Source organism: Mobula birostris, chromosome 2 (assembly GCF_030028105.1).
Source record: "Mobula birostris isolate sMobBir1 chromosome 2, sMobBir1.hap1, whole genome shotgun sequence".
Taxonomy (NCBI): domain Eukaryota; kingdom Metazoa; phylum Chordata; class Chondrichthyes; order Myliobatiformes; family Myliobatidae; genus Mobula; species Mobula birostris.
The window spans coordinates 166,464,065-166,487,317 of record NC_092371.1 but is presented as its reverse complement, the minus strand read 5'-3'; the positions used below and the strand labels follow the sequence as shown (position 1 = coordinate 166,487,317).

General features: G+C 44.2%; 1 protein-coding gene and 1 long non-coding RNA gene across 3 annotated transcripts in view; one reads left to right on the top strand and one right to left on the bottom strand.

The window, feature by feature from the left end:
• LOC140193880 (interferon-induced, double-stranded RNA-activated protein kinase-like) overlaps nucleotides 1-13,243 on the bottom strand; it is a 75,511-nt gene extending 62,268 nt beyond the window's left edge. The window contains exons 1-4 of one of the 2 annotated variants that reach the window (XM_072251016.1): nucleotides 13,156-13,243; nucleotides 12,479-12,779; nucleotides 11,508-11,651; nucleotides 10,385-10,517 (exon numbers count right to left, since the gene is read on the bottom strand). In XM_072251016.1, coding sequence (XP_072107117.1) covers nucleotides 10,385-10,517; nucleotides 11,508-11,638 — 264 coding nt within the window. In that variant the 5' untranslated portion in view covers nucleotides 11,639-11,651; nucleotides 12,479-12,779; nucleotides 13,156-13,243. The other variant, XM_072251015.1, reaches the window with a different exon arrangement.
• Nucleotides 12,531-23,112, top strand: LOC140193883 (uncharacterized). Its single transcript, XR_011884981.1, has 3 exons — nucleotides 12,531-12,624; nucleotides 20,048-20,182; nucleotides 22,185-23,112. It is a non-coding gene; the product is annotated as an uncharacterized lncRNA (long non-coding RNA).
• The last annotated feature ends 141 nt before the right edge of the window (nucleotides 23,113-23,253 follow it).

Genomic DNA, 23,253 nt, shown 5'->3' with positions numbered 1-23,253 from the left:
TTGGCAAATGAGCAGTTGCTGGAAAACACAACTGAGGAACTGAGGGCAAGATTGCTGCATTGAAGGGAAATGAGAAATTGTCGTGTTCTGTGTTTTGCCGGGATCTGGCTTACTCAGAGTATCCCACATACAGCGATCAGACTGGACACAGGATGGATCAAACTGCTGATTCAGGAAAGGCAAAAGGTGGAGGTGTATGTTTCATGATAAACTCTTTGTGGAACTCCAGTGTGGTGGTTCTGTCATACTCTTGTCCCCCAACCTTGAACACCCAACAATCGAAAGCCGACCATTCTATTTACCAAGAGAGTTCTCTTCCGTGATCCTGACTGCATTTACATATCACCATCAACTGACTATAATCAGGCACTTGAGATTCTGCATTATGCTGCCTCCAAACAAGAAACAGTCCATCCCGATGCATTTCAAATCATAGTTGGGGATTTCAATCAGGCTTGTTTGAAGAAATCCCTGCCCAATTACCATCAGCACATAACCTATAGCACCAGAGATCCCAACACACTAGACCACTGTTATATTAAGATGAGGCAGGGGTTCCCAACGTGGGGTCCATGGATCCCTCAGTTAATGGTAGGGGTCCATGGCATAAGAAAGGTTGGGAAGCCCTGGGATAAGGAATGTCAGCTGTTCCATGCCCAGACCACACAATGGGAAATCTGATCACTTGCTTGTCCTCCTACCTACATACAGACAAAGGTTAAAGAACAAAACTCCAGAGCTTAGGACAACAAAGGGGTGGTCATGGGAGGCAGTGGAACGGCTACAGGATTGCTTCCAGTCGGTGGACTGGGCCATGTTCAAGAACTCATCTGTAGATTTGAACGAATACACCATGGTTGTCACAGACGTTCTAAAAGTAGACACAGATGACTGTGTCCCCGCAAAATCATTCAGCGTCTTCCCAACCAGAGGCCCTGGATGAACCATGAGATCTGAAAACGGCTGAGGGCCAGAACAGAGGCATTCAGGTCTGGCGACCAATTAAGATGCAAGAGGTCCAGATACTATCTCCAGAAAGCCTTCTCATGGGTGAAGTGGCCAAAATTGAATCAATGAAGGATGCTCCACAGCTTTGGTAGGAGTTGAACACCATCACCTCTTACAAAGTGAAACCAAGTGACAACAGGACTTCACCCCAGATGAGCTCACTTTGCTCAAAGTGCCTCTGTGCTCACTTTGACCGTCAAATCATGGCAGAACCTTCACAAGCTCCCAGTGCCCCCAATGATTCTGTGATTTTAGTCTCTGAGCCGACGTGAGAACATCCTTCAGGAGGGTGAACCCACAGAAACCATCCGGCCCAGATGGGGTATCTGGCTAAGTAGTAAAGGCAAGTGCCGATCAACTGGCTGGTGTGTTCACTGAGATCTTTAACCTCTCACTTCAGCAGTCTGAGGTAGTACCTGCTTCAAGCAGGCTTCAATCATACTGTGCCCAAGAAGAATGTGGTAACCTGCCTCAATAACTATTGTCCAGTAGCACTTACATCCACTGTGATGAAGTGCTTTGAGAGGTTGCTGATGAAACATATCAACTCCTGCCAGAGAAGTGACTTGGATCCATTCCAATTTGCCTATCGGCACAACTGTTCCATAGCAGATACCATCTCATTTGTCTCTTCACTCAACCCTGGAACATCTGGACAGCGAAGATACATTCATCAGGATGCTCTTTATCAACTACAGCTCAGCATTCAATACTGTCAACCCCTGAAAACTAATCAATGAGCTTCAAAACATTGGCCTCAATACTTCCTTGTGCAATTGGATTCCTGATTTCCTCACTTGCAGACCCCAAGCAGTTTGCAGTTTGGATTGGCAACATCATCTCCTCCACAATCTCCATCAGCACAGGTGCACCACAAGGCTGTGTGTTTAGCCTGCTGCTCTTCCCACTTTGCACTTATGACTGGGTGCCTAAGCACAGCTCAAATGTCATATTTGTTTTCTGATGACACCACTGTTGTGAGCCAAGTCAAAGGCGGTGATGCATCAGCATATAGGAGGAAGATTGAAAATCTGGCTGAGCGGTGCCACAACAATAACCTCTCTCCTAATGTCAGTAAGACACAAGGAGCTGATTATTGATTTCAGGAGGAGGAAACCCGAGGCCCATGAACCAGTCCTCATTGGAGGTTCAGAGGTGGAAAAGGTTTTAATTCCTCGGAGTTATCGTTTCAGAGGACTTGTCATGGCCCAGCACAAAAGTGCAATTATGAAGAAAGCACATCAGTGAGTACTTCCTTAGGAGTTTGCAAAAATTCAACATGATAGCTATAATTTTGACTAACTTCTACAGATGTGTGGTGGAGAGTATATTTACTGGCTGGATCACAGTCAGTTATGGAAACACCAAAGCCCTTGCACAGAAAATCCTACCGAAAGTGGATGTGGCCCAGCTGATAACATTTAAAGCCTTCCCCACCACTGAGCACATCTACACACAGCATTGTCACCAGGAAAGCAGTATCCATCCTCGGGAACTCCACCTCCCAGGGAATGCTCTCTCCTCACTGCTGCCATCAGGAAGGTAGACCCATGGGACCCACAGGTGCCTCAGGACCCACATCACCACATTCAGGAACAGTTATTAACCTTCAATCATCAGGCTCTTGAACCAGAAAGGATAACTTCACTCAACTTCACTTACCCCATCACCGAACTGTTCCCACAACCTGTGGGCTCACTTTCAAGGGTTCTTCATCTCATGTTCTCAATATTAATTGTTTATTTATTTATTTTTATATTTGCTCAACCTTGGAAAGAATTCCTTCAGCCTCCATGCAATCTGGCTCACTGGCTACTTTATCACAGATGGTATAAGGAGCCAGATAGACTTTGTAAAATATTGGTGTAGCATTTTCATTAAACAGTATTTTACTCTTAAAGTGTTTGTGAGTTTTCCAGTGTCATCCCTGTACACTACTGTGGCATCATCCAATACCCTTCTTAATTTGCTTTCAGTTGACCCTATTGCAGGGGATGTTGCATGCAAATGGCAGATGGACCTTCAATCAAGTTGTAATTGTCTCAGCCAATCACAGCCCCACAATGCTGGCCCTCTTGTTTCTGCCACATACAAACCCAATGTGGCTTGTTGGTTGTTGCATTTCACTGTTATTTACAAATGTCTTTAAAACAGGAGTTATCTTTTCTCCAGTATAAGTTCTTAGTTAGATATCTGCAGGCTTCATTTCAGCATCTTTGAAATGCCATTCAAATTCATTTTGTGGAATGACTGGAACAGTTGAGCCAGTGTCCAATTCCATTTTAAATAATTTGTTGTGCACTCCTGCTGTGAGCCATGTTGCTTGCCTCCTGTGAGGAGAAGGGGTATGACGGGGTCGAGAGTGGGTAATTGAAAAAGAGGGAAGGGGGAAGGGAGAAACCGAAAATTGGAGAAATCGATGTTCATCCCATCAAGTTGGAGGCTACCTAGATGGAATATGAGGTGTTGAGAGGTCTCATCATGACAGCAGAGGAGACCAGGCACTGACATGTCAGAAGAGGAATGGAGATTGGAATTAAAGTTGTTGGCCACCCACTGGGAAATCCTACTTTTTGCAGATGAGGCGAAGGTGCTCAACAAAGCTGTTTCCCCAATCTAAGTCGGTCTCATCAGTGTAGAAAAGGCCACATCGGGAGCACTGGGTACAATAGATTTGGACGTGGAAGAGTTGCCTTAGCAGGAAGGATCTTTTGAGGCCCTGAATGGAGGTGAGGGAGGAGGTGAACGGGCAGGCGTAGCACTTCTTTCACTTGTAGGGATAAGTGTCAACGGGGTAATTAGTTGGGAGGGATGAACAAACATGGGAACCACAGAGGGAGCGATCCCTGTGGAAAGCAGAGAGTTGAAGGGAAGGGGAAGTAGAAGACATGTTTGGTGACAGCGTCCTGCTGAAGATGGCGGAAGCTGTGGAGAATGATGCTTGGTGGTAGGTAGGAAGAGCACAAGAGGAACTCCAGCCCCGTTAAGGTGACAGGAAGATGGTGTCCAGGAAATAGAGGAGATGTGTGCGTGGGCAGCTGCTGGAAGCACACTGTTTATTTGCCCCAAGTGGGTAGTGGCTCTATATGTCACTACTACAGTGCGTGACGACCCTGCCTTACAGGAGTCACAGGCTCAGCTGGCTCCGGCTGACAGTACCCGGTATAGGCCCCTATCCGGGGTTACGGATCTCACTGCCTTGTGGGTATCTTCGGGAGAAGAGAAGGCCTAAGGAGTAAACCCTACACAAATCCCGAGTGGAGCCCCTAAGCTGGTTGGATGGTGTATCATGTCACCTCCCGGCAGCTCCTGCAGCCAAGCTGATGCCAAATGTACTGCTTCGCATTCCTTTGGACCACATCTGCGAGGCCGAGAGGGGGATCTTGATGTCTGGGCAGCGCAGGATCTCCATATTCATCGTCCAGGTCTGCACCCCAAAATCCGGACGCATCCATTGTCTACTTAGACGGACGGAGCCATTAATTAATTTGCCCCAAACCCACCTCTTGAAATTCCAATGGAATTCAAGGGATTCCAGTGGTTTTCAATATCCTGCTCCCAAGTGATGACTTACAAGGATGTTGCTGGGACTTCAGAACCTGAGTTATAGGGAAAATGTAAACAGGTTAGGATTTTACTCCTTAGAGCACAGGAGAATGAGGGGAGATTTGATAGAGGTATACAAAATTCTCAGTGGTATAGTTAGGGTTAATGCAAGCAAGCTTTTTCCACTTAAGTTGGATGAGACTCAAACTAGAGGTCATGGGTTAAGGGAGCTAAAGATGGTGGCAGAGGTTTTGGTGGACCTGGGAGACTTCTTCCAGTTCACCTGTGAAGCAGTTTAAATCTCCTGTTCTCATGTGTCTTTTTTCCTTTTCAAGGTGGCTGGGGTCCTGTCGAAATCTATAATATACAGCTGCTTTTAGGGCTCTCCAGGAGTAGCTGGAAGACATGCATCCTCTCCAGATCATCGTCTCTGGGGGCTTTGCTATTGCTTGCATGCTGGGTGTTGTGGGAGGGGGCAGTTATGCTCTTGCTGAGCAAGTGGGGGGAGGGTTGGTGCTTTCACTGCTGCTTGTGCGTGGGGGGGTGGAGGGGGACTTCGGGGTTCCAACATCTTCCTGTCATTTATTCTTTGGGTTTTTTCCCTCTGTTTTGTGGATGTCTGTGGAGAGTACGAATTTCAGGTTGAATACCGTATACATTCTCTGATATTAAACTGAACCATTGAAGGGTGAAAGATGAAGTGTTTGAGGGGAACTGCTTCACTCAGAGGGAGCTGAGAGTATGGAATGAGCTGCCAGCAGGAGTGTTGGGTGTGGATTCGATTTCAATATTTAATAGAAATTTGGATAAATACATGGTTGGGAAGGGTAGGGAGAGCTATGGTCCAGGTGCTAGGAACTAAGATGGAACTGGGCAGAATAATTGTTTAGATGGACTGAAGGGCCTGTTTCTGTGCTAAAGTGCTCTAAGACTCTATGACTCTCTTTAGCCACCACTCTAGAAGCCACTTGTTTTCAGGTACAGAGAGTACGAAAGAAGTTAAAAGCAGAAAATGTTGGCAAAAACTCATCAAGTCAGTCAGCTTGTACTTCCTCAATGTGATGATGAGATGAAATGATCTACAGGCATGAATGCAAAATCTGTCACTGAATTCATTAATGCTGCATTCGTTCATTTCATCGGGGTATTGAAAAAACCACAAGTAGTACAAGTTTCCACTGTATCTCAGTGCATCACCAGATCCTAGGCAGCAGCCACTTGCTCCTTCACCAACAATGATTTAACACTTAGACAAAATAAATGCCATTTCTATAGCATCTTGCAAAACTTAAAGACCATAAGACATAGGAGCAGAATTAGGTCATCTGTCCACCATTCCATAATGGCTGATTTATTATCCCTCTCAACTTCATTTGCCTGCCTTCTCCTCATAACCTTTGACACCCTGAATAATCAAGAACCTAACAACTTCCGCTTTAAATGTACTCAATAACTTAGCCTCCGCAGCCATCTGTGGCAATGAATTCCACAGATTCACCAACCTCTGGCTAAAGAATTCCTTCTTATTTCTATTCTAAATGAACATACCTTTATTCTGAGGTTGTGTCTTTCACTATAGGAAACATCCTCTCCACATCCACTCTATCAAAGTTAGTTGGTTAATCACTGTCTGTAACACCACTGATGTTTCGGGCAGCAATGAAGAACTTCCATCTCTGTTTGTGCTTGACCATCTTCTCTATGTACCCCAGATGTGGTTCACAGTCTTCACTTCTGCCTCTACAGTATGGCACTAAGTTATGTTTGATTTCCTGCGTTTCCTCTGCCCTTCAGGGGTCTAATGAAGTGCTGTCTTAGATGCTGGAGTTGACCTGTCTTCTCATCATGTGCCCAATCCATCGCCAACATTTCCTCATGATGATGGTGGCCATGTCCTCTTGGTGGCACTGAAGGAGTAGGGCAAGATTGGAGTTCTTTCTTGGCCAGAAAATACAGAGGATCTTCCGGAGGCTCATGGTGTGGAATGGTGACAGCTTGGCAAGGTTGCTCTCTGTCATGCGTCAGCATTCTGACCCATACACTGAGAACAGTACAGAGCTCTGGTACAGCTTCACCTTGGTGTGGACAATGTACTTGGTTGACCCCCGTAAGTTGCTCATTGATCCGAAGACAGTTCTAGTTCTGCTGAGTGTGCACTGGACATCGTCCTTGGTCCCACCGTCCTGCCGAATGATGCTGCCCGGGTAGGTGCATCTGCCAGTGCCAAGTAACTCGGCGCCATGTGCTGTGACAGGAGGAGATTCCACATTGAGGGTCATGGTCTCAGTCATTCTCCAGCCGACTCTGAGTCCAGCCTGTCCACCAAAGGTATACGGGCACTGGGTTTTCTCTCGCATGTGCTGGTGTGTATGTGACAGCATCCGCAAAGTCAAGGTCTTCTAAAGTAGAGAATAGAGTCCACCTAATGCCTCTCTGCTTATATTTCATTGTTTGCCTCATAACCCAGTCAATCACCAGGTTAAATAATATCACCAACATCACACAGCCATGCCTGACTCCTGTGTTGACTTCAAAGCTCAAATTACAATCCCAACTATGCAGGTGAAATTAATATAGAAACTCTGGATAAACTGGACAATTTTGGAAGTACAATCTGAGAATTCACCACAGGCTCTCCCTGGTGGTACTGGAAACTCTTTATTTAGGTTTCCAGTATCTGCAGTTGTTTTAATTTACTGCAGGATTTTGACTGATTACATCTTCCAGTCATTCACATGTTTGTAATACATGCCATGTCACCTTCAAATAAAGATCACAAAGAAAGACTGGCTGAGGGGCAGGAGCCTTTTCAAAGTCCATGAAATTCACATCCAGCTGTCTCTGCCATTCTGTGCACTCTTCTATGATTGAACACAGCATGACGATCTGATTGACACAGCCTCTGTCTCTCCTGAAGCCCAGCTTACTCTTTCCTGAAGTACATATCGACAGCATCTGTAATCTATTGGACAATGACTTTGGCGAGAATCTTGCTGGGCACTGACGAAAGTCTAATGCCATACCAGTTGCTGCAATCACTTCATGCTCCTTCCTAACAATGACTTCCTTTGACCAGTCCTTTTGTATTTGTCCCCATTCCCAGATTATAGTAAACAGTGGTGGTAGAATGGCTGTTGCAACTTCTGGTTCACTTTGAACAGGTCAGCATTCAAATTGTCATGTCCTGGAGCTTTGTCATTCTTTATTGATTTAACCGCAGCAACAGATCTGTGGATCTGTGTTGATGTCAAGATCCTCTGCTGCCTCTAGTATGTCATCTTCTTCATTTGGTGGTTGTCTATTCTGTAATTCTCTGAAATATTCCATCTATTGTGATTCTTGCTCTTTTTCAGTTGTCAAAAGCAGATTGTTCTTATTTCTCATGGGACCACTGGATCTGCCCCGGAACTTTCTGCATACCAGTTTTGAAATCTTGTATATATTTCCCGGAACACCTTGAATAGCTGCTGCTTCAGCATCCTGTACAAGGTCTTCCATGTAGACTCTCTTATCCTTTCTAATAAGTCTCTTCACCTTCTTGTTAGCTTCAGTCTATGCTAGGTGAAATTTCTCCTTAGTTCATGTTGACTTTGCATCCAACACTTTCTTTTTAATTTTCTGTATTTCTTCTAAGGCTGTCCATCTTTCCTACTATATCCATTCTTTGTTCTTCTTTCCAGCTCTGTATCTTAGACAAGCCTCGCTGCTCTCCTTGAAGACAGAGGCAATCTGTTTCCACATTGTGTCGATCTTCTCTACAGACACATCCTCAGCAAGGTCTTACAAGACCTGGAATCCTTTCTTAAGCTGAATGGTGAAGGCACATCTCACACTGGTGTCCTTGAGCTTTTTGACATCAAAACATCTTTGTGTATTTGTTCTGGTCCCAGTGCTTCTCAGCTTGAGTTTCATCACTGCTACATCAAGGTGGTGATCACTTCCTGTATCTGCTCCTCTCTTTTAACATCCTGCAAGGATCGTCTCCACGTACCATTGATCATTAAATGGTCAGTCTGCTTCTTGTCACATCCATTGGCTGACCACCATGTCAGTTTGTGGATTTCACGGTGTGGAAAGAGAGTCCCTCCTTTCACCAAATTGTTCATGGCACAGAATTCCACCAGTCCTTCACCACTGTTATTCATTGTTCCACATCCATGCGTGCCCCTGACCCTAGTGAAGTGTGAGTTGTTATTTCCCACTTTGGCATTTAGGTCTCCAATGACAATGGTTGTTATGGCGCGGCGTTAACTCTAGCTCTGATTGCAGCTGTTCACAGAAGACATCCATTTCTTCGAAGTCACTGTCATCAGTAGGAGCACAGTCGTGTTCCCCTGCTTCCCTTTCAGCCTGACTGCTGATTGGTTTTGACTCCAGCAAGCGCTTCTCAATGCCTCTCTTCAAAATGACAGCTGCACCATCATGATGCTGACCATCTGACTATAAACTCTTTACCCAGTTGCTACCTTTAGACTGCCAGACCTCTTTCACTGACGCCCAGTATATGTAGGTTGTAACCACACATTTCTACATTTATTTGTGCTAGCTTGCCAATGGTTCGTACATTACAAAAAACAACTTTGGTCTAATCTTGGTGATGTTCAGGGCTTCCTTCATCATGCTGGTAGCTTCCTCTTGGTTTTCACTACTGTCAGTGATGCAAATCCCGGGTGGAGACTCAGGAATACCATCATACACAGAAATGGGATTCTTCATTACTGTTTCCGTAACAATTTTTTTTGACCAGTCAGGATCGTTAGCCCTGAGCTGAACCCCAAAACCTGGAGGACCAGTGAACCACTCTTAGTCTGACCTCTACCCTTTGACCTGTTTAGCACAGATCACTCACCAAAAGTCAAAGCACAAGGTCCTGACCCCAGCCAACACAGCTCTCCAGCTCTCGCAAGCATCCAAACCCTACGGCAAGGTTGTGGTTCTCTCAGAGGACTCTATCAAAAGCACCTCACAAAGTACTGTCCTGATCCCCTGAACGGCAATCTGATAAAGATATTTCAAATATTGGATAAGAGAATAAAGGTGTTGGGAATGTCAAGCTCTCCAATTCTGCTTTCCACAAAGGCTCTCATTCCACGTGCTTTCCACCCAGCGGTACTACCTCAGGCCATGATTTGATCACAAGCTCTAGACTTTATTGTGAACAGTTTTGGACCTCATATCTAAGATTAGATGTGCTGGCATTGTAGACGGTCCAGAGCTGGTTCACAACATAATGAAAGGGCTAATTAATGAAGAGCATGTGATGGCTCTGGGTTTGTATTTTTGGTGAAGTTTAGAAGAACGACAGGGGTTAACACTGAAACCTACTGACAGTCCTAGATAGAGTGGACATGGAGAGGATGTTTCTATTAGTGGACCATAGGGCACAGCCTCAGAATAGAAAGATGTTCCTTTAGAACAGAGATGAGGAGGAATTTCTTTAGCTAGGTGAATCATCGCCACAGATGCCTGTAAAGGCTAAGTCATTGGGTAAATTCATAGCAGAGGTCGATAAGTTCTTTATTAGTAAGGGCATTCAAGGTTATGGGGAAAAGGTGGTTGAGGAGGAAAATAAACCAGCTATGATTGACTTGTGGAGCTGATTCAATAGGCCAAATAGCCTGATTCGGATTCCAGATCTTATGGTCTAATAAACTCCAAATCCACACTCCCCTAGAGGTCCAGGCCTCACATTCCCTTTAACACTGACAATCATGGTGCCCCTTTGGCCAAACCACAGAGATAAAATCCAATAAGAAACAAATGCCTCAAATCAAATCTGAGTATTTAAAAAGTTACAGTCGAAGATTAAAGTGTTACACAGAAGGCTCACCTGCTCAGATAATGTACCTAGAAGGTTCAGTGACTCACAAGCAATCTTAGCTGCAAACTGTTTAGCTTTCTTCTTCGTTTTGCCCTGGGCCTCAGGGTATATTGTATCCCCAAGTTCTGCAGAAGTTATGAACCTGAAGTAGAGCAGACAGAGCAATGGAAATAAAATTAGCAAAGCAACAGCTAATTTTTCGGCCTGAACATTTCCTGATCCATAAAATACCTCAAAGATTCTCTGGAGCCTGACCCTGTTCGTTGGTACATGTCTCTCTCCAAAGGAACCTACATGGGTTGGGATTCTCCCGGGAAAGAGAGGATCGATATAGCACAACAGACATAATAAAGGCCAGGTTTAGCTGCTGGTTTGTTTTCGTTCTGTACAAGTTTATATCTTTTAATTTTTCACTTGGCATATACAGTATAAAAGTTAACTAATTTATAAACATGCACAGAGTTTTCCAATATACACTCAGTGGCCACTTTATTAGGTACTCCTGTACACTCACTCATTAATGCAAATATCTAATCAGCCAATCATGTGGCAGCAACTCAATGTATAAAAGCATGCAGACATGGTCAAGAAGGTCAGTTGTTGTTCAGACCAAACATCACAATGGGGAAGAAATGTGATCTAAGTGACTTTGACCATGGAACGATTGTTGGTGCCAGACAGGGTGGTTTGAGTATCTCAGAAACTGCTGATTTCAATGGCATTACATAAATACAACATACACATCTTCCAACTCCCAGACAGGCTTCCAGCCTCCAGACAGAATAAATTCCTCACTTAGACTCAGTGTTTGAATTCTCCACCAAAACTGAATAAATTGAAGAAAGCAAATGTGATCTTTTGAAATTGAGTGAATAAAGCAAGATGGGTTTCAGGAGAAGATTAGCGCTGAGGGAAGAGATAAGACAATCTCATTAAGTAGCTTGGCTGCAAAGGCAACTCCAGCTTCAGATTCTTACCATGTCATGGCAGAACTCTGGATAGATATTACACCTGGAAGATGTTAAAGGAATTTCAGGGTTGCTAGATGGAGGAAGTTAAAACCGTGAGGAGGAACTGTGAACATGGAGTTGCAAACAACATGATCAAAGAAACATATTCCTTAGCAACTTACACAGGGTCATGAGATGGTCCAGTTTGTGACTCTTTCCAGGTCAAGGTCTTATTGACTGCTACTGCATGAAATTTGAGAATGTCCACATACTTGTAGCCAGCATCAGAAGTTGTTCCTTCTACACCGGCCATTTTCTTTCAGAAGCTGTAATAGAACATAGAACACAGAAAAGTACAGCTCATGATTTTGTGCCAACCTTTTAACCTATTCGAGGATCAATCCAACACTTCCCTCTCCCACAGCCTTCTATCGGCATATCATCTACAGGCCTATCTTAAAGTCCCTAATATATCTGCATCTACCACCACTCCTGGTAGTGCATTCCACACACCCAACACTCTGACATCCCCTGTATATCCTCTTCCAATCACTTTAAGATTATAACCCCTTGTATTAGCCGTTGCCACCCTGGATAGTCGCTGTCTATCCGACCTGTGCCTCTATGTTATACAGCTTATACAGCCCTATCCTATAATGAGGCGACTGGAATTGAACACAGTACTCCAGGCATAGTCTAACCAGAGTTTTACAGAGCTGCAACATTATCACAGTGCATATGAACTCAGTCCTCCGAAGCCCACAGTTTGAGATTCCATCAGTGCAGCTGAGGTACGACTACAAGAGAGGCAATGACCCCCGTGCATAAAGACCGCGGGATCTTTCGTTCAGGCGCCTCCTGAGTTCGGAAACTTGACTTAGAGACGTGGGGGGCAGGGGAGCTGAACTTGTATATTATAAATTGCCAGCACCTTTACCACTGTGTAGGATAGATTAACCACACACCACTGCCTCCCATCTTCCCCCTGCCCCGAGAGATGTTCACCAACGTAGGTTACTTTAAATGGTCGCACAAACCCACCTCACGTCCGCACCCCAGTAAAAAACCAGACCAGCTCACTGTTCCTGCGCCGGCAAACCTCGGCATCTGCCCGCTATCCTACGCCGACGCTACAGTTTCCACTTCTACTTACGTTTCTCCGGCGTTACGCACTTTCGGTTTCGTTTCCCTCCAGTTTTGCAAGAGGGGTGTGGAGAAAGTGGCAGTCCGGGGAGGCCCTCACCCTCTGAGGCGATGGAAGGCAGGGCAGCTCTGCGACAGGGACCAACTGCGATCGAGGTCTGCAGTCAGCAGTGATCTGCTGTAGTTAGACAGTGGGCAGCGGGTGTCACCGCAAGGCGAGGGCGTAAGCGAGTGCATCCCCAATCAATCACCTCAAGTCCTCCGTGGTGGAACGGAACTGGATCTCCCGTTCACCTGTGAATTCCGTCCTTCTAGATTCGTATTGGTAATCAAGGATCAACTTTACTTGCCATATATATGTTTTAGGAATTTGCCGCGGTGTGTTGGCGCGACGTGCAACAAAAAACAATATACAACAATTATAAAGAACAGTATAAAATAATAAGTTAGAGGCTAAAATACAGATATGAAATAAGATGTGCATAAATGCCAACACGTATTTGCGACCTTATAAAGTGCGATTTTAAGTGTTAACTGCATAGTGGACGAAAAGGAGTGCCCTTACTCCCCTTTCTACCATGGCCCACTCTCCTCTCATCAGATTTGCCCTAATTCAGCCCTTTACCTCTTTCATTTATCACCTCCCAGCGACTCACTTATCACCCTGCCCACCCTCTCTCCTATCACCTGCCAGACTGCACTCCTCCTCACTCCATCTTCTTGTCTGCCCACTTCCTTTGCAGTGCTGATGAGGGCTCTTGGCCCAAAACATCTACTGTTTATTTCACTCCATAGGTGCTGTGTGATTGGCTGAGTTCCTCCAGCATCTTGTGTGTATTGCTCTGTAAGGCGGGACTTAAAGCGGAGAGAAACAAGACGAGCAAACACACACAAGATGCTGGAGAAACTCAGCACGCCAGGCAGCATTTGTGGAAGAGTAAACAGTTGATAGACATAGAACACAGAAATTTACAGCACTTTACAGGCCCTTCGACCTGCAATGTTACACTGAACATGTAACCTACTCTAGAGACTGCCTAGAATTTCCCTAGCGCATAGCCCTCTATTTTTGTAAGCTTCATGTAGCTATCTAAGAGGCTCTTAAAAGACCCCATTGTATCCACTTTCACCAATATCACTGGCAGTGCATTCCGCATGCCCACCACTCTCTGTGTGAAAAACTTATCCCTGACATCCCCTCAGTACCTATTTCCAAGCACCTTAAAACTACGCCCCTTCATGTTAGCCATTTCAGCCCTGGGAAAATCCCCACAATCAATGCCCCTCATCATCTTATACACCTCTATCAGGTAACCTCTCATCGTTTGCCACTCCAAGGAGAAAAGGCCAAGACTCAACCTATTCTCATAAGATATGCCCTCCAGTTCAGGTAACATTCCTATAAATCTCCTCTGCACTCTCTCTATTATATACACATCCTTCCTGTAGTGAGGTGACCAGAACTGAACACAGTACTCCCAAGAGGGGTCTGACCAAGGTCTCATATAGCTGTAACATTACCTCACGGCTCTTGAACTCAATCCCATGGTTGATGAATGCCACACACCATATGCCTTCTTAACAACACTGTCAACCTGTGCAGCAGCTTTAAGTGTCCTATCGACACAGACCCCAAGATCTCTCAGATCCTGCACACTGCTAAGAGTCTTACCATTTTCTTCTAAATTATAGTGAATACAGGCCCAGAACCATCAAACACTCTTCATATGACAAGCCATTCAATTTTGAAATCATTTTTGTGAACCTCCTTTGAACCCTCTCCAGTTTCAGCGCATCCTTTCTAAGATAGGTGCTCAAACCTGCTCACAATACACCAAGTGAGGCCTCACCAGTGCTTTATAAAATCTCAACATTACATCCATGCTTTTATATTCTAGTCCTCTTGAAATGAATGCTAACGTCACATTTGCCTTGCTCACCATAGACTCAATCTGCAAATTAACCTTTAGGGAACCCTGCACAGGACTCTCAAGTCCCCTTGTGCCTTAGTGTTTTTGTATTTTCTTCCCATTTAGAAAATAGTCAACCCTTTCATTTCTTCCACCAAAATGCATGACCATACACTTCCCAACACTCGACTCAACCTGCCATTTCTTTGTCCATTCTCCTAATCTGTCTAAGTCCTTCTGCAGCCTCTCTACTGCCTCAAAACTACCTGCCCCTCCGCCTACTTTCATACCATCTGCAAACTTTGCAACAAAGCCATCAATTCCATCATCCAAATCATTGACATCTAATGTAAAAAGAATCAGTCCCAACACAGACCCCTGTGTAACACTGCTAATCACTGGCATCCAATCAGGAGGCTCCCTTTATTCCCGCTCTTTTCCTCCTGCCTGGGGAAAAGATTCTGACTGCCTACCCTGTCTCTGTCGGTTATAATTTTAAAATCCATGAGGTCTGCAGAGAAGTAAGACATAATTTAGAGAAAAGGGTTACATCACCACTGTAGGCAGCGTGTGGCAGATTGTGGAAAATGTAGCCAGGCAGGGAAGTTTGTTCAGCTGCTCAATCATTTCAAGGCCAAAATGATCTCTAGATGTTCATGGATGGCATGTTGCTTGTTCTCAGGTCGATGTATTTTCCGAAGGAAATGGTGCAGAATGGACGGGTGATACCGCACTGATCCGTAGAGTCCATGGGATGGTTGCTGGAAGCAATGAGTGATCTAGTCTTCTTACACTGTTAAAAGTAGTTAGACTAAAAAGGCCAAATTATTCAATGGCTAGTGTAGTTACTATCAATAAGAATAGCAACTTCATGTGATTCAACTAAGAGGCAAACCGCCATTTTTACAAAATCACAACTGTGATTTGAACAGTTTACTGTGCATTTGTTCCCTGCCTAAATTTCTCTTAAAAGGATACTATCATTTGCTTGAAGTTTTCCACTGATGGAATTTTCCTGAAACTAAATAAAACCATAAGATACGTATAGCATTAGGCCATTTAACCCATTGAGTCTGCCTCACCATTCAACCATGTCTGATTTATTATCCCTCTCAACCCTATTCTCCTGCCTTCTCCACATAACCTTTGACGCCCTAACTAATAAAGAACCATCCACCTCTACTTTAAGTACAGCCAATAACTTGGCCTTCATAGCCATCTGTGGCAGTGAATTTCACAGATTCACCACCCTCTGGCCGATCCTGTGGCAGCAGCTCAATGCATAAAACCATGCAGACAAGGTCACGAGGTTCAGTTCTTGTTCAAATCAAACATCATAATGGGGAAGAAATGTGATCTAAGTGACTTTTATCATGGAATTTCTGTTGATTTCAGTGGGGTGGTTTGAGTATCTCAGAAGCTGCTGATCTCCTGGGAACTTCATGCATAATAGTCTCTAGAGTTTTCAGGGAATGGTGTGAAAAACAAAACATCAAGTGAGTGGCAGTTCTGTAGGCGAAAATGTCGTTAATGCGAGAGGTCAGAGGACAAAGGCCAGACTGGTAGGAAGGCAATGCTAACAACAATAACAACAGCGGTGTGCAGAAAAGTAACTGCGAATGCACAATTAGGTACTGGAGGTGCCTAATAAAGTGGCCACTGAGTTTATATTTGGCAGGAGGAGTCATATAATTAAAGGGATAACGATAAACACAAGAAATTCTGCAGATGCTAGAAATCCAAAGCAACATACACAAAATACTGAATGACCTTGGCAGGTCAGGCAGCAAACATGAAATCGAACTACCAGTCGGCATATGGGGTCAAGACCCCTTTTCAGGACTGGAAAGGAGAGGGAAAAATGCCAAGAAAAAAAAAGTGGAGGGAGGGGAAGGAGGAGAGCTATTAGGTGATATGTGAAGCCAGGTGGGTGGGAAAAGGAAAAGGCTCAAGATGATGGAATCTGCTAGGAGAAGAGAGTGGACTGTAGGAGAGAGGGAAGGAGGAGGGGTACCAGGGGAAGGTGATAGGCAGGCAAGAAGAGGTAGGAGGCCTGAGTGGGAAATAGAAAATGGGAGGAGGAGGGAAAATATATATTTTTTTTAACTGGAAGAAGAAATAGTTATTCATGCTATCAGGTTGGAAGTTACCCAGACAGAATACAAGGTGTTGCTCCTCCATCCTGAGGGTTGATATGTCAGAATAGGAATGGGAATCGGAATCGGAATTAAAATGTTGCACCACCAGGAAGTTCCACTTATGGTGAATGGAGCAGAGATGCTCGACGAAGCAGTCCTCCAATTTACGAAGGGTCTCACCAGTGTAGAGGAGGCCGCATTGGAGCACTGGATACAATACGATGGCCCCAACAGCTTGGTAGGTGAAATGTGCCTCACCTAGAAGGACTGTTTGGGGCCCTAAATGGAGGTGAGGGAGGAAGTGAATGGGCAGGTGTGGCACTTTGGCTGCTTGTAGGGTTAAGTGCTGGGAGGCAGGTTAGTGTGGAGGGATGAATGGACAAGGGAAACACGGAGGGAGCATAAAGTGGAGGGGGATGGGTGAAGATAAATTTATGTTTAGTGGTAGGATCCCATTGGAGATGGCAGAAGTTTCTGAGATTGATGTGTTGGATGTGGAGGCTGATGGGGTGGTAGGTGAGGACAAAAGGAACTCTTTCACTGCTAAAGTGGTGGGAAGATGGGGTGAGTGCAGATGTCTGGGAAATGGAGGAGATGCAGGTGAAATCAAGGTCAAAGATGGAGGAAGGGAAACTCCCTTCTTCAAAGGAGGTGGACATCTCTGACGTCTTAGAAAGCTCATCCTCGGAGAAGATGCAGTGGAGATGAAGGAACTGAGAAAAGGGAACAGCATTTTTACAGGAGATAGGGTGGGAATAGGTATAGTCAAGATAGCCATGGGAATCTGTAGGTTTATAAAAGATGATAGTCGACAGTTTGTCTCTAGAGATGGAGACAGACAGATTCAGAAAGTGGAGGGAGGTGTCAGAAATGGACCAAGTGAATTTAAGGGCAGGGTGGAAGTTAATATAATTAAAGAGCTTAAAATGGGTGCGTGAAGCCATAGTCATAGTCATACTTTATTGATCCTGGGGGAAATTGGTTTTCGTTACAGTTGCACCATAAATAATAAATAGTAATAGAACCATAAATAGTTAAATAGTAATATGTAAATTATGCCAGTAAATTATGAAATAAGTCCAGGACCAGCCTATTGGCTCAGGGTGTCTGACCCCCAAGGGAGCAGTTGTAAAGTTTGATGGCCACAGGCAGGAATGACTTCCTATGACACTCTGTGTTGCATCTTGGTGGAATGAGTCTCTGGCTGAATGTACTCCTGTGCCCACCCAGTACATTATATAGTGGATGGGAGACATTGACCAACATAGCATGCAACTTGGACAGCATCCTCTTTTCAGACACCACCGTCAGAGAGTCCAGTTCCATACCCACAACATCACTGGCCTTACGAATGAGTTTGTTGATTCTGTTGGTGTCTGCTACCCTCAGCCTGCTGCCCCAGCACACAACAGCAAACATGATAGCACTGGCCACCACAGACTGGTAGAACATCCTCAGCATCGTCTGGCAGATGTTAAAGCAGCGCCAATGCAGTCATCAAGTAGCGAGGAAGAGTTGGGGAGCATTATGGGGGACTGTTCTACGTAGCCAAAGAAAAGTCAGGCATAGCTGGGGCCCAAGGCTACCCCTAGAGTCTGGAGAAAGTGGGAGGAGCCAAGGAGAAATGTTTGAGGGCGAGGACCAGTTCTGCCTGACATAGAAGGGTGGTGGTGGAGGGGAACTGGTTGGTTCTTTTATTGAGAAAAAAGAGAAGAGCCTCAAGGCCTTCTTGATAGAGTATAGAAGTGTACATGGACTGGGCATCCATGGTGCAAATGAGAGAGTCAGGTCCAGGGAACTGAGAGTTAGTGAGGAGATTGAGAGCGTGAGAAGGGTGTGGACATAGGTGGGAAGAGGATACAATAGAGTCAGGGTATGAGGACACGTGTTCAGTGGGGCAGGAGCAGACAGAGACGGTGGACCTACCTAGACAGTCAGGTTTGTGGATCTTGGGTAGGAGGTAGAAGTGAGCAGAGCGGGGCAAAGGAACCATGAGTTTGACGGCAGTGGTTGGGAGTTCTCTAGAGTGGATGAGGTCAGTGATGGTGTTGGAGACAGTTTTTCTGCTGGTCCAGAGTGGGGTCCTCTTCAAGGAGTAGGGAAGAAGAGGTGTCTGAGAGTTGTCGCCTAGCCTCAGCAAGGTAGAGATCAGTGTGCCACACAGTAACAGCACCCCCTTTGTCTACAGGTTTGATGGTAAGGTTTGGATTGGTGCAGAGAGGATAAAGGGATAACTATGCAGGTTTCCTCTCGACTAAAAAGCAAGTGTACTGGTAGATAAAATAAGAACAATATTAAAGACGCCACGAGCTTGGGCCAGGAATACAAGAGGGTTCAGGGGTGGTGGGGGGGGGGGGGCGGAACCAGGGAGTTGACCAGAGCCCTCCCGTAGCAGCACATTCAGGGATGGGCATCACTTTGGGAAGTATAGACTGGACTTAAAGAAAAACAGACCCGAATGATGGTGGAGCTAAAAAGATAGACTCATATTCCTGATTATTTAGAAGACTCTGAATAATCTAGCTGTTGCTTTTGAAAGAATGAAGGGACTCAATAAGGAAGAGGAAAACTATTTCATTGGTGGTAAAGGAAGTCCTGAATAATGGAGTGTGAACGTTGAACCAGGAGGCTGTTTAGGTGCAACATCATAAAATGTGGCTTCTCACAAATGGTACCACAGTAGTGCAGCTCCAGCAACTATGGTACTATCCCCACCTCTTGAGTTGCGTATGTGGAGTTTGCATGTTCTCCCTGTGACCTTGTGGCTTTCTTCCAGGTGCCCTGGTTTCCTCCCACATCCCAGGCAATGCAAAGTTTAACTGGCAACTGTAAATTGCTGCAGGTGGCCAGGAAAAATCGGGACATTAATCAGCATTTGGAAATACTTAAGTTATAAGGAAACAAATGTAGAAATGGGATTGGTGACATTGCCTTGAGAGCCGCATTAACTCAATGGGCCAAGTGGCCTTCTCTATGCCATAAAGTAATATCAAATTGTGGAATTCAAGAACTCTGAACTCCAAAAGACTCCCTTTGCTGGGAGTCAATTTGGGCCTTCAGAATGGAGACCAGTGGGTTTTTGTTGGCTGTAGGGCTATTGAAACAAAACTTCCACCCCATCTTAAAAGTTTCTGCCCCCAGGCAGTTATTCTGATCAACCATTTTAGTTAGCCCCACTCCCCACTATTTATTATCTGACATCACCACACTGCACTGTAACGGTGTTTACATTATAAATGCATGCTGAGGTTTATGTATATCCATATCCATACATTAGCCTCTAACTTTATATTTGATATAATTCTTTACTCTTTATAATTATCGAATGTTAACTTTGTTGCATGTTGTGCCAACACACCACAGGAAATTCCGAATACGTGTCAATACGTATGGCAAATAAAGTTGACAGGGAGCCAACGCATGCAGATAGAACTGAGATCTCGACTAGCCACGTTTGAATATCAAAGTTCAAAGTAAATTTATTATCAAAGTATGTCACCATATACTAACCTGAGCTTCATTTTCTTGCAGATATTCACAGCAGAACAAAGAAATACTATACAATCAATGAAAAACTACAAAGACTGACAAACAATGACAAAAGACAAACTATGCAAATACAAGAAAACTAAATAATACTGAGAATGAGTTGGAGAGTCTCTGAAAGTAAGTCAATAGGTTGTGGAGAGTGAAGTTATCCACACTGGCTCCTGTACCTCCTTCCTGATGGCAGCAGTGAGAAGAGAGCATGGTGGGGGCCCTTGATGATGGATGCTGCTTTCTCGTGGCAGAGCTCCTTGTAGATGAGCTCAATGGTGGGGAGGGTTATTCATGTGATGGGCTGTAGCCACTACTTTTTGTAGGCTTTTCCATTTTTCAGTATTGGTATTCCTATACCAGACAGTAATGCAACCAGTCTCCACTATGCACCTCTAACAGTTTGTCAAAGTCTTAGATGACATATTGAATCTGTGCAATCTTCTAAGAAAGTAGAGGTGCTGCCGCGCCTTCTTTGTAATTGTACTTACGAGCTGGTCACAGGACAGATTCTCTGAAATGATAACACCAAGGAATTTGAAGTTACTTACCCTCTTCACCTCCATTGGTCTAATGAGGTCTGTGGAGATTCGACACATCAAAAACTTTGACAAACTTCTATAGATGTGCAGTGGAGAGCGCATTGACTGGCTGTGTCACAGCCTGGTATGGAAACACTAATGTCTTTGAACGGAAAATCCTACAAAAAGTAGATTCGGCTCAGTTCATAACAGGTAAAGCCCTCTCAACCATTGAGCACATCTACATGAAATGCACTTGTATGAGCATCCATCATCAGAGATCCTCAGCACCCAGGCCATACTCTTTTCTCGCAGCTGCCATTGGATAGAGGGTACACAAGCCTCAGGACCTGCATCACAAGGTTCAAGGACAAATAGTACTCTCCAACCATCAGGCTCTTGAACAGAAGAGGGTAACTACACCCACTTGCCCATCCATCCATCGAGATGTTTCCCCAACCAATGATCTCACTTTGATCTTGTTATTTCATGCTCGTTATTTATTGCTATTTATTTGTGATGCATTTGCAGTTTGTTGTTTTCTGCTCTCTGCTTGATCTTTCATTGATCCTGTTATAGTTACTATTCTATAGATTTGCTGAGTATGCCCGCAGGAAAATGAATCTCAGGGTTGTATATGGTGACATATATGTACTCTGATAATATCATTTAATTTGAGGACTGGCTTGTGGGCCTCTGGTTTCCCCCTCCTATAGTGAACAATTAACTTGTTGGTAGTAGATGTAGGTGAGATCTGGAATATCAGTGCAGGCAAGAAGGATCTTTGATTGAGGCTATGTTTTTGTATGTTGGCAGTTACAGTCAGTGTAATAATTGGATAATAAAGGAAAATTATCCCATATAAAATTGAGGTTTGGGATGCATTCTACTGGAGGAATTCTGCCATTTACTTTGTAAACTCTGAAGGCAGCACTGCACAACATTCCTAAACCATTAGGTCATGAACATGGCCAGTTTGTAGGCTCGAGCTGCTCAGTGAAGGAACCTACTGAGTCATCAAGTTAAACAAGCCATAAATAAGTATGTTCAAACTAGGCCCAGCCATTAACTCACAGTCATACTGCATGGAAACAGACTGTTCGACCCATCTGGTCCATGCTAAACAAGATTCCAAAAGTTGCCCCTTAGATTCCTATTAAATATCTCTTTCACCTTAAACCCGTGCCCTCTGGCTCTTGACTCCTTAGCTCTGAGCAAAAGACTGCACATTCATCCTATGATTAAATTCCCCCAAATTAATAGCAAGTTTTTGTATCTTGCCAAAAAAATCAGTAAGATCAATGTCTCAGATCTATTGAGCAAGTATCAGGAGAGCAACTGTTTAATGCTATTACAGCACCAGTGACCTGAGCTCAATTCCACCGCTATCTGAAAGGAGTTTCTATGTTTTCCCATAACTTCATGGGTTTCCTCTGGGTGCTCCGGTTTCCTCCCACATTCCAAAGACATACGGGTTACTGGGTTAATTGGTTATATGAGTGTAATCGTGCAACGTGGGCTCGTTGAGCCAGAAGGGCCTGTTACTATGCTGTCTCTCTAAATAAATAAACCACTTACTTTTCTAACCTGAATCATTTGTACTCTGCAAGGCATCAATTCTTCAACACTAAGAAACAAAGACAGACTTGAGACCTGAAGATGTCCAAAAGTGTTCAGCAAACCAATCAAGCACTTCTGAAATGTATTTGCTTCAGTAATGTAGGAAAAATGGCAGCCAACTGTCAGGCAGCAAGATCCAACAACAGCAATGTAAAAATAACCAAATAATCTATTATAACAATGTTGATTAAGGGACATATTTTGGTTAGGACACAAAGGAAAGTTCCATTGCTCCTTGAAATAATGACCACAGGCTCTTTTATGTCCACTTTGGTTTATTGTTTCATTCAAAAGGTGGCACCTCTTACAGCACGGCCCATTCTCAACCTTACACTCTGAACTGAGGAAGACACGAATCAGAACCATGAGCAAACCCCTCAGACTCTTCAGTCTGTTGTGCTATTCAGCAAGATCATGGGTGATTTAATTGTAACCACAACTCCACAGTTTCACCTTTCAGCCCCTTGCTTACCAAGGAAGGTTTTATTTAATTCAGAAACCATTTTTAAAACACGACAATAACTCTGGCAGGTTAATGAGAATTACCACCGTCTGGGCTCCCTTCTCGCTGCTACCATCGGACAGGATATACAGGACTCTTGGATCCCATACCACAAGGTTTGGGAGCAGTTGTTGCCCTGCAACCATCAGCCGTTTGAACCAGCATGGATAACTTCACCCAACTCAACCCTGAACTGATTCTACAACCTACAGACTCACTTACTCACTTTCAAGGACTCTACAACTCATGTTCTCAGTGTTTTTTTTAAAATTGCATAATTTGTCTTCTTTTGCATATTGTTTTTGTCAGTCTTCGTTTATGTATAGTTTTTCATAAATTCTACTGAATTTCTTTATTGTCCTGTAAATCCCAGCAAGGAATGAACCTCAAGATAGTTTATTGTGACATATACATACTCTGATAATAAATTTACTTTGACTTTGAATTTTGATAGTAGAATAAAAAGAAATAACAATCTTATACAGTATTTCCATTGTACCTTTCACAACTTTAGTGCTTTATAGTCATTATGTTATTTTTTGGATTATTTGTTGTAA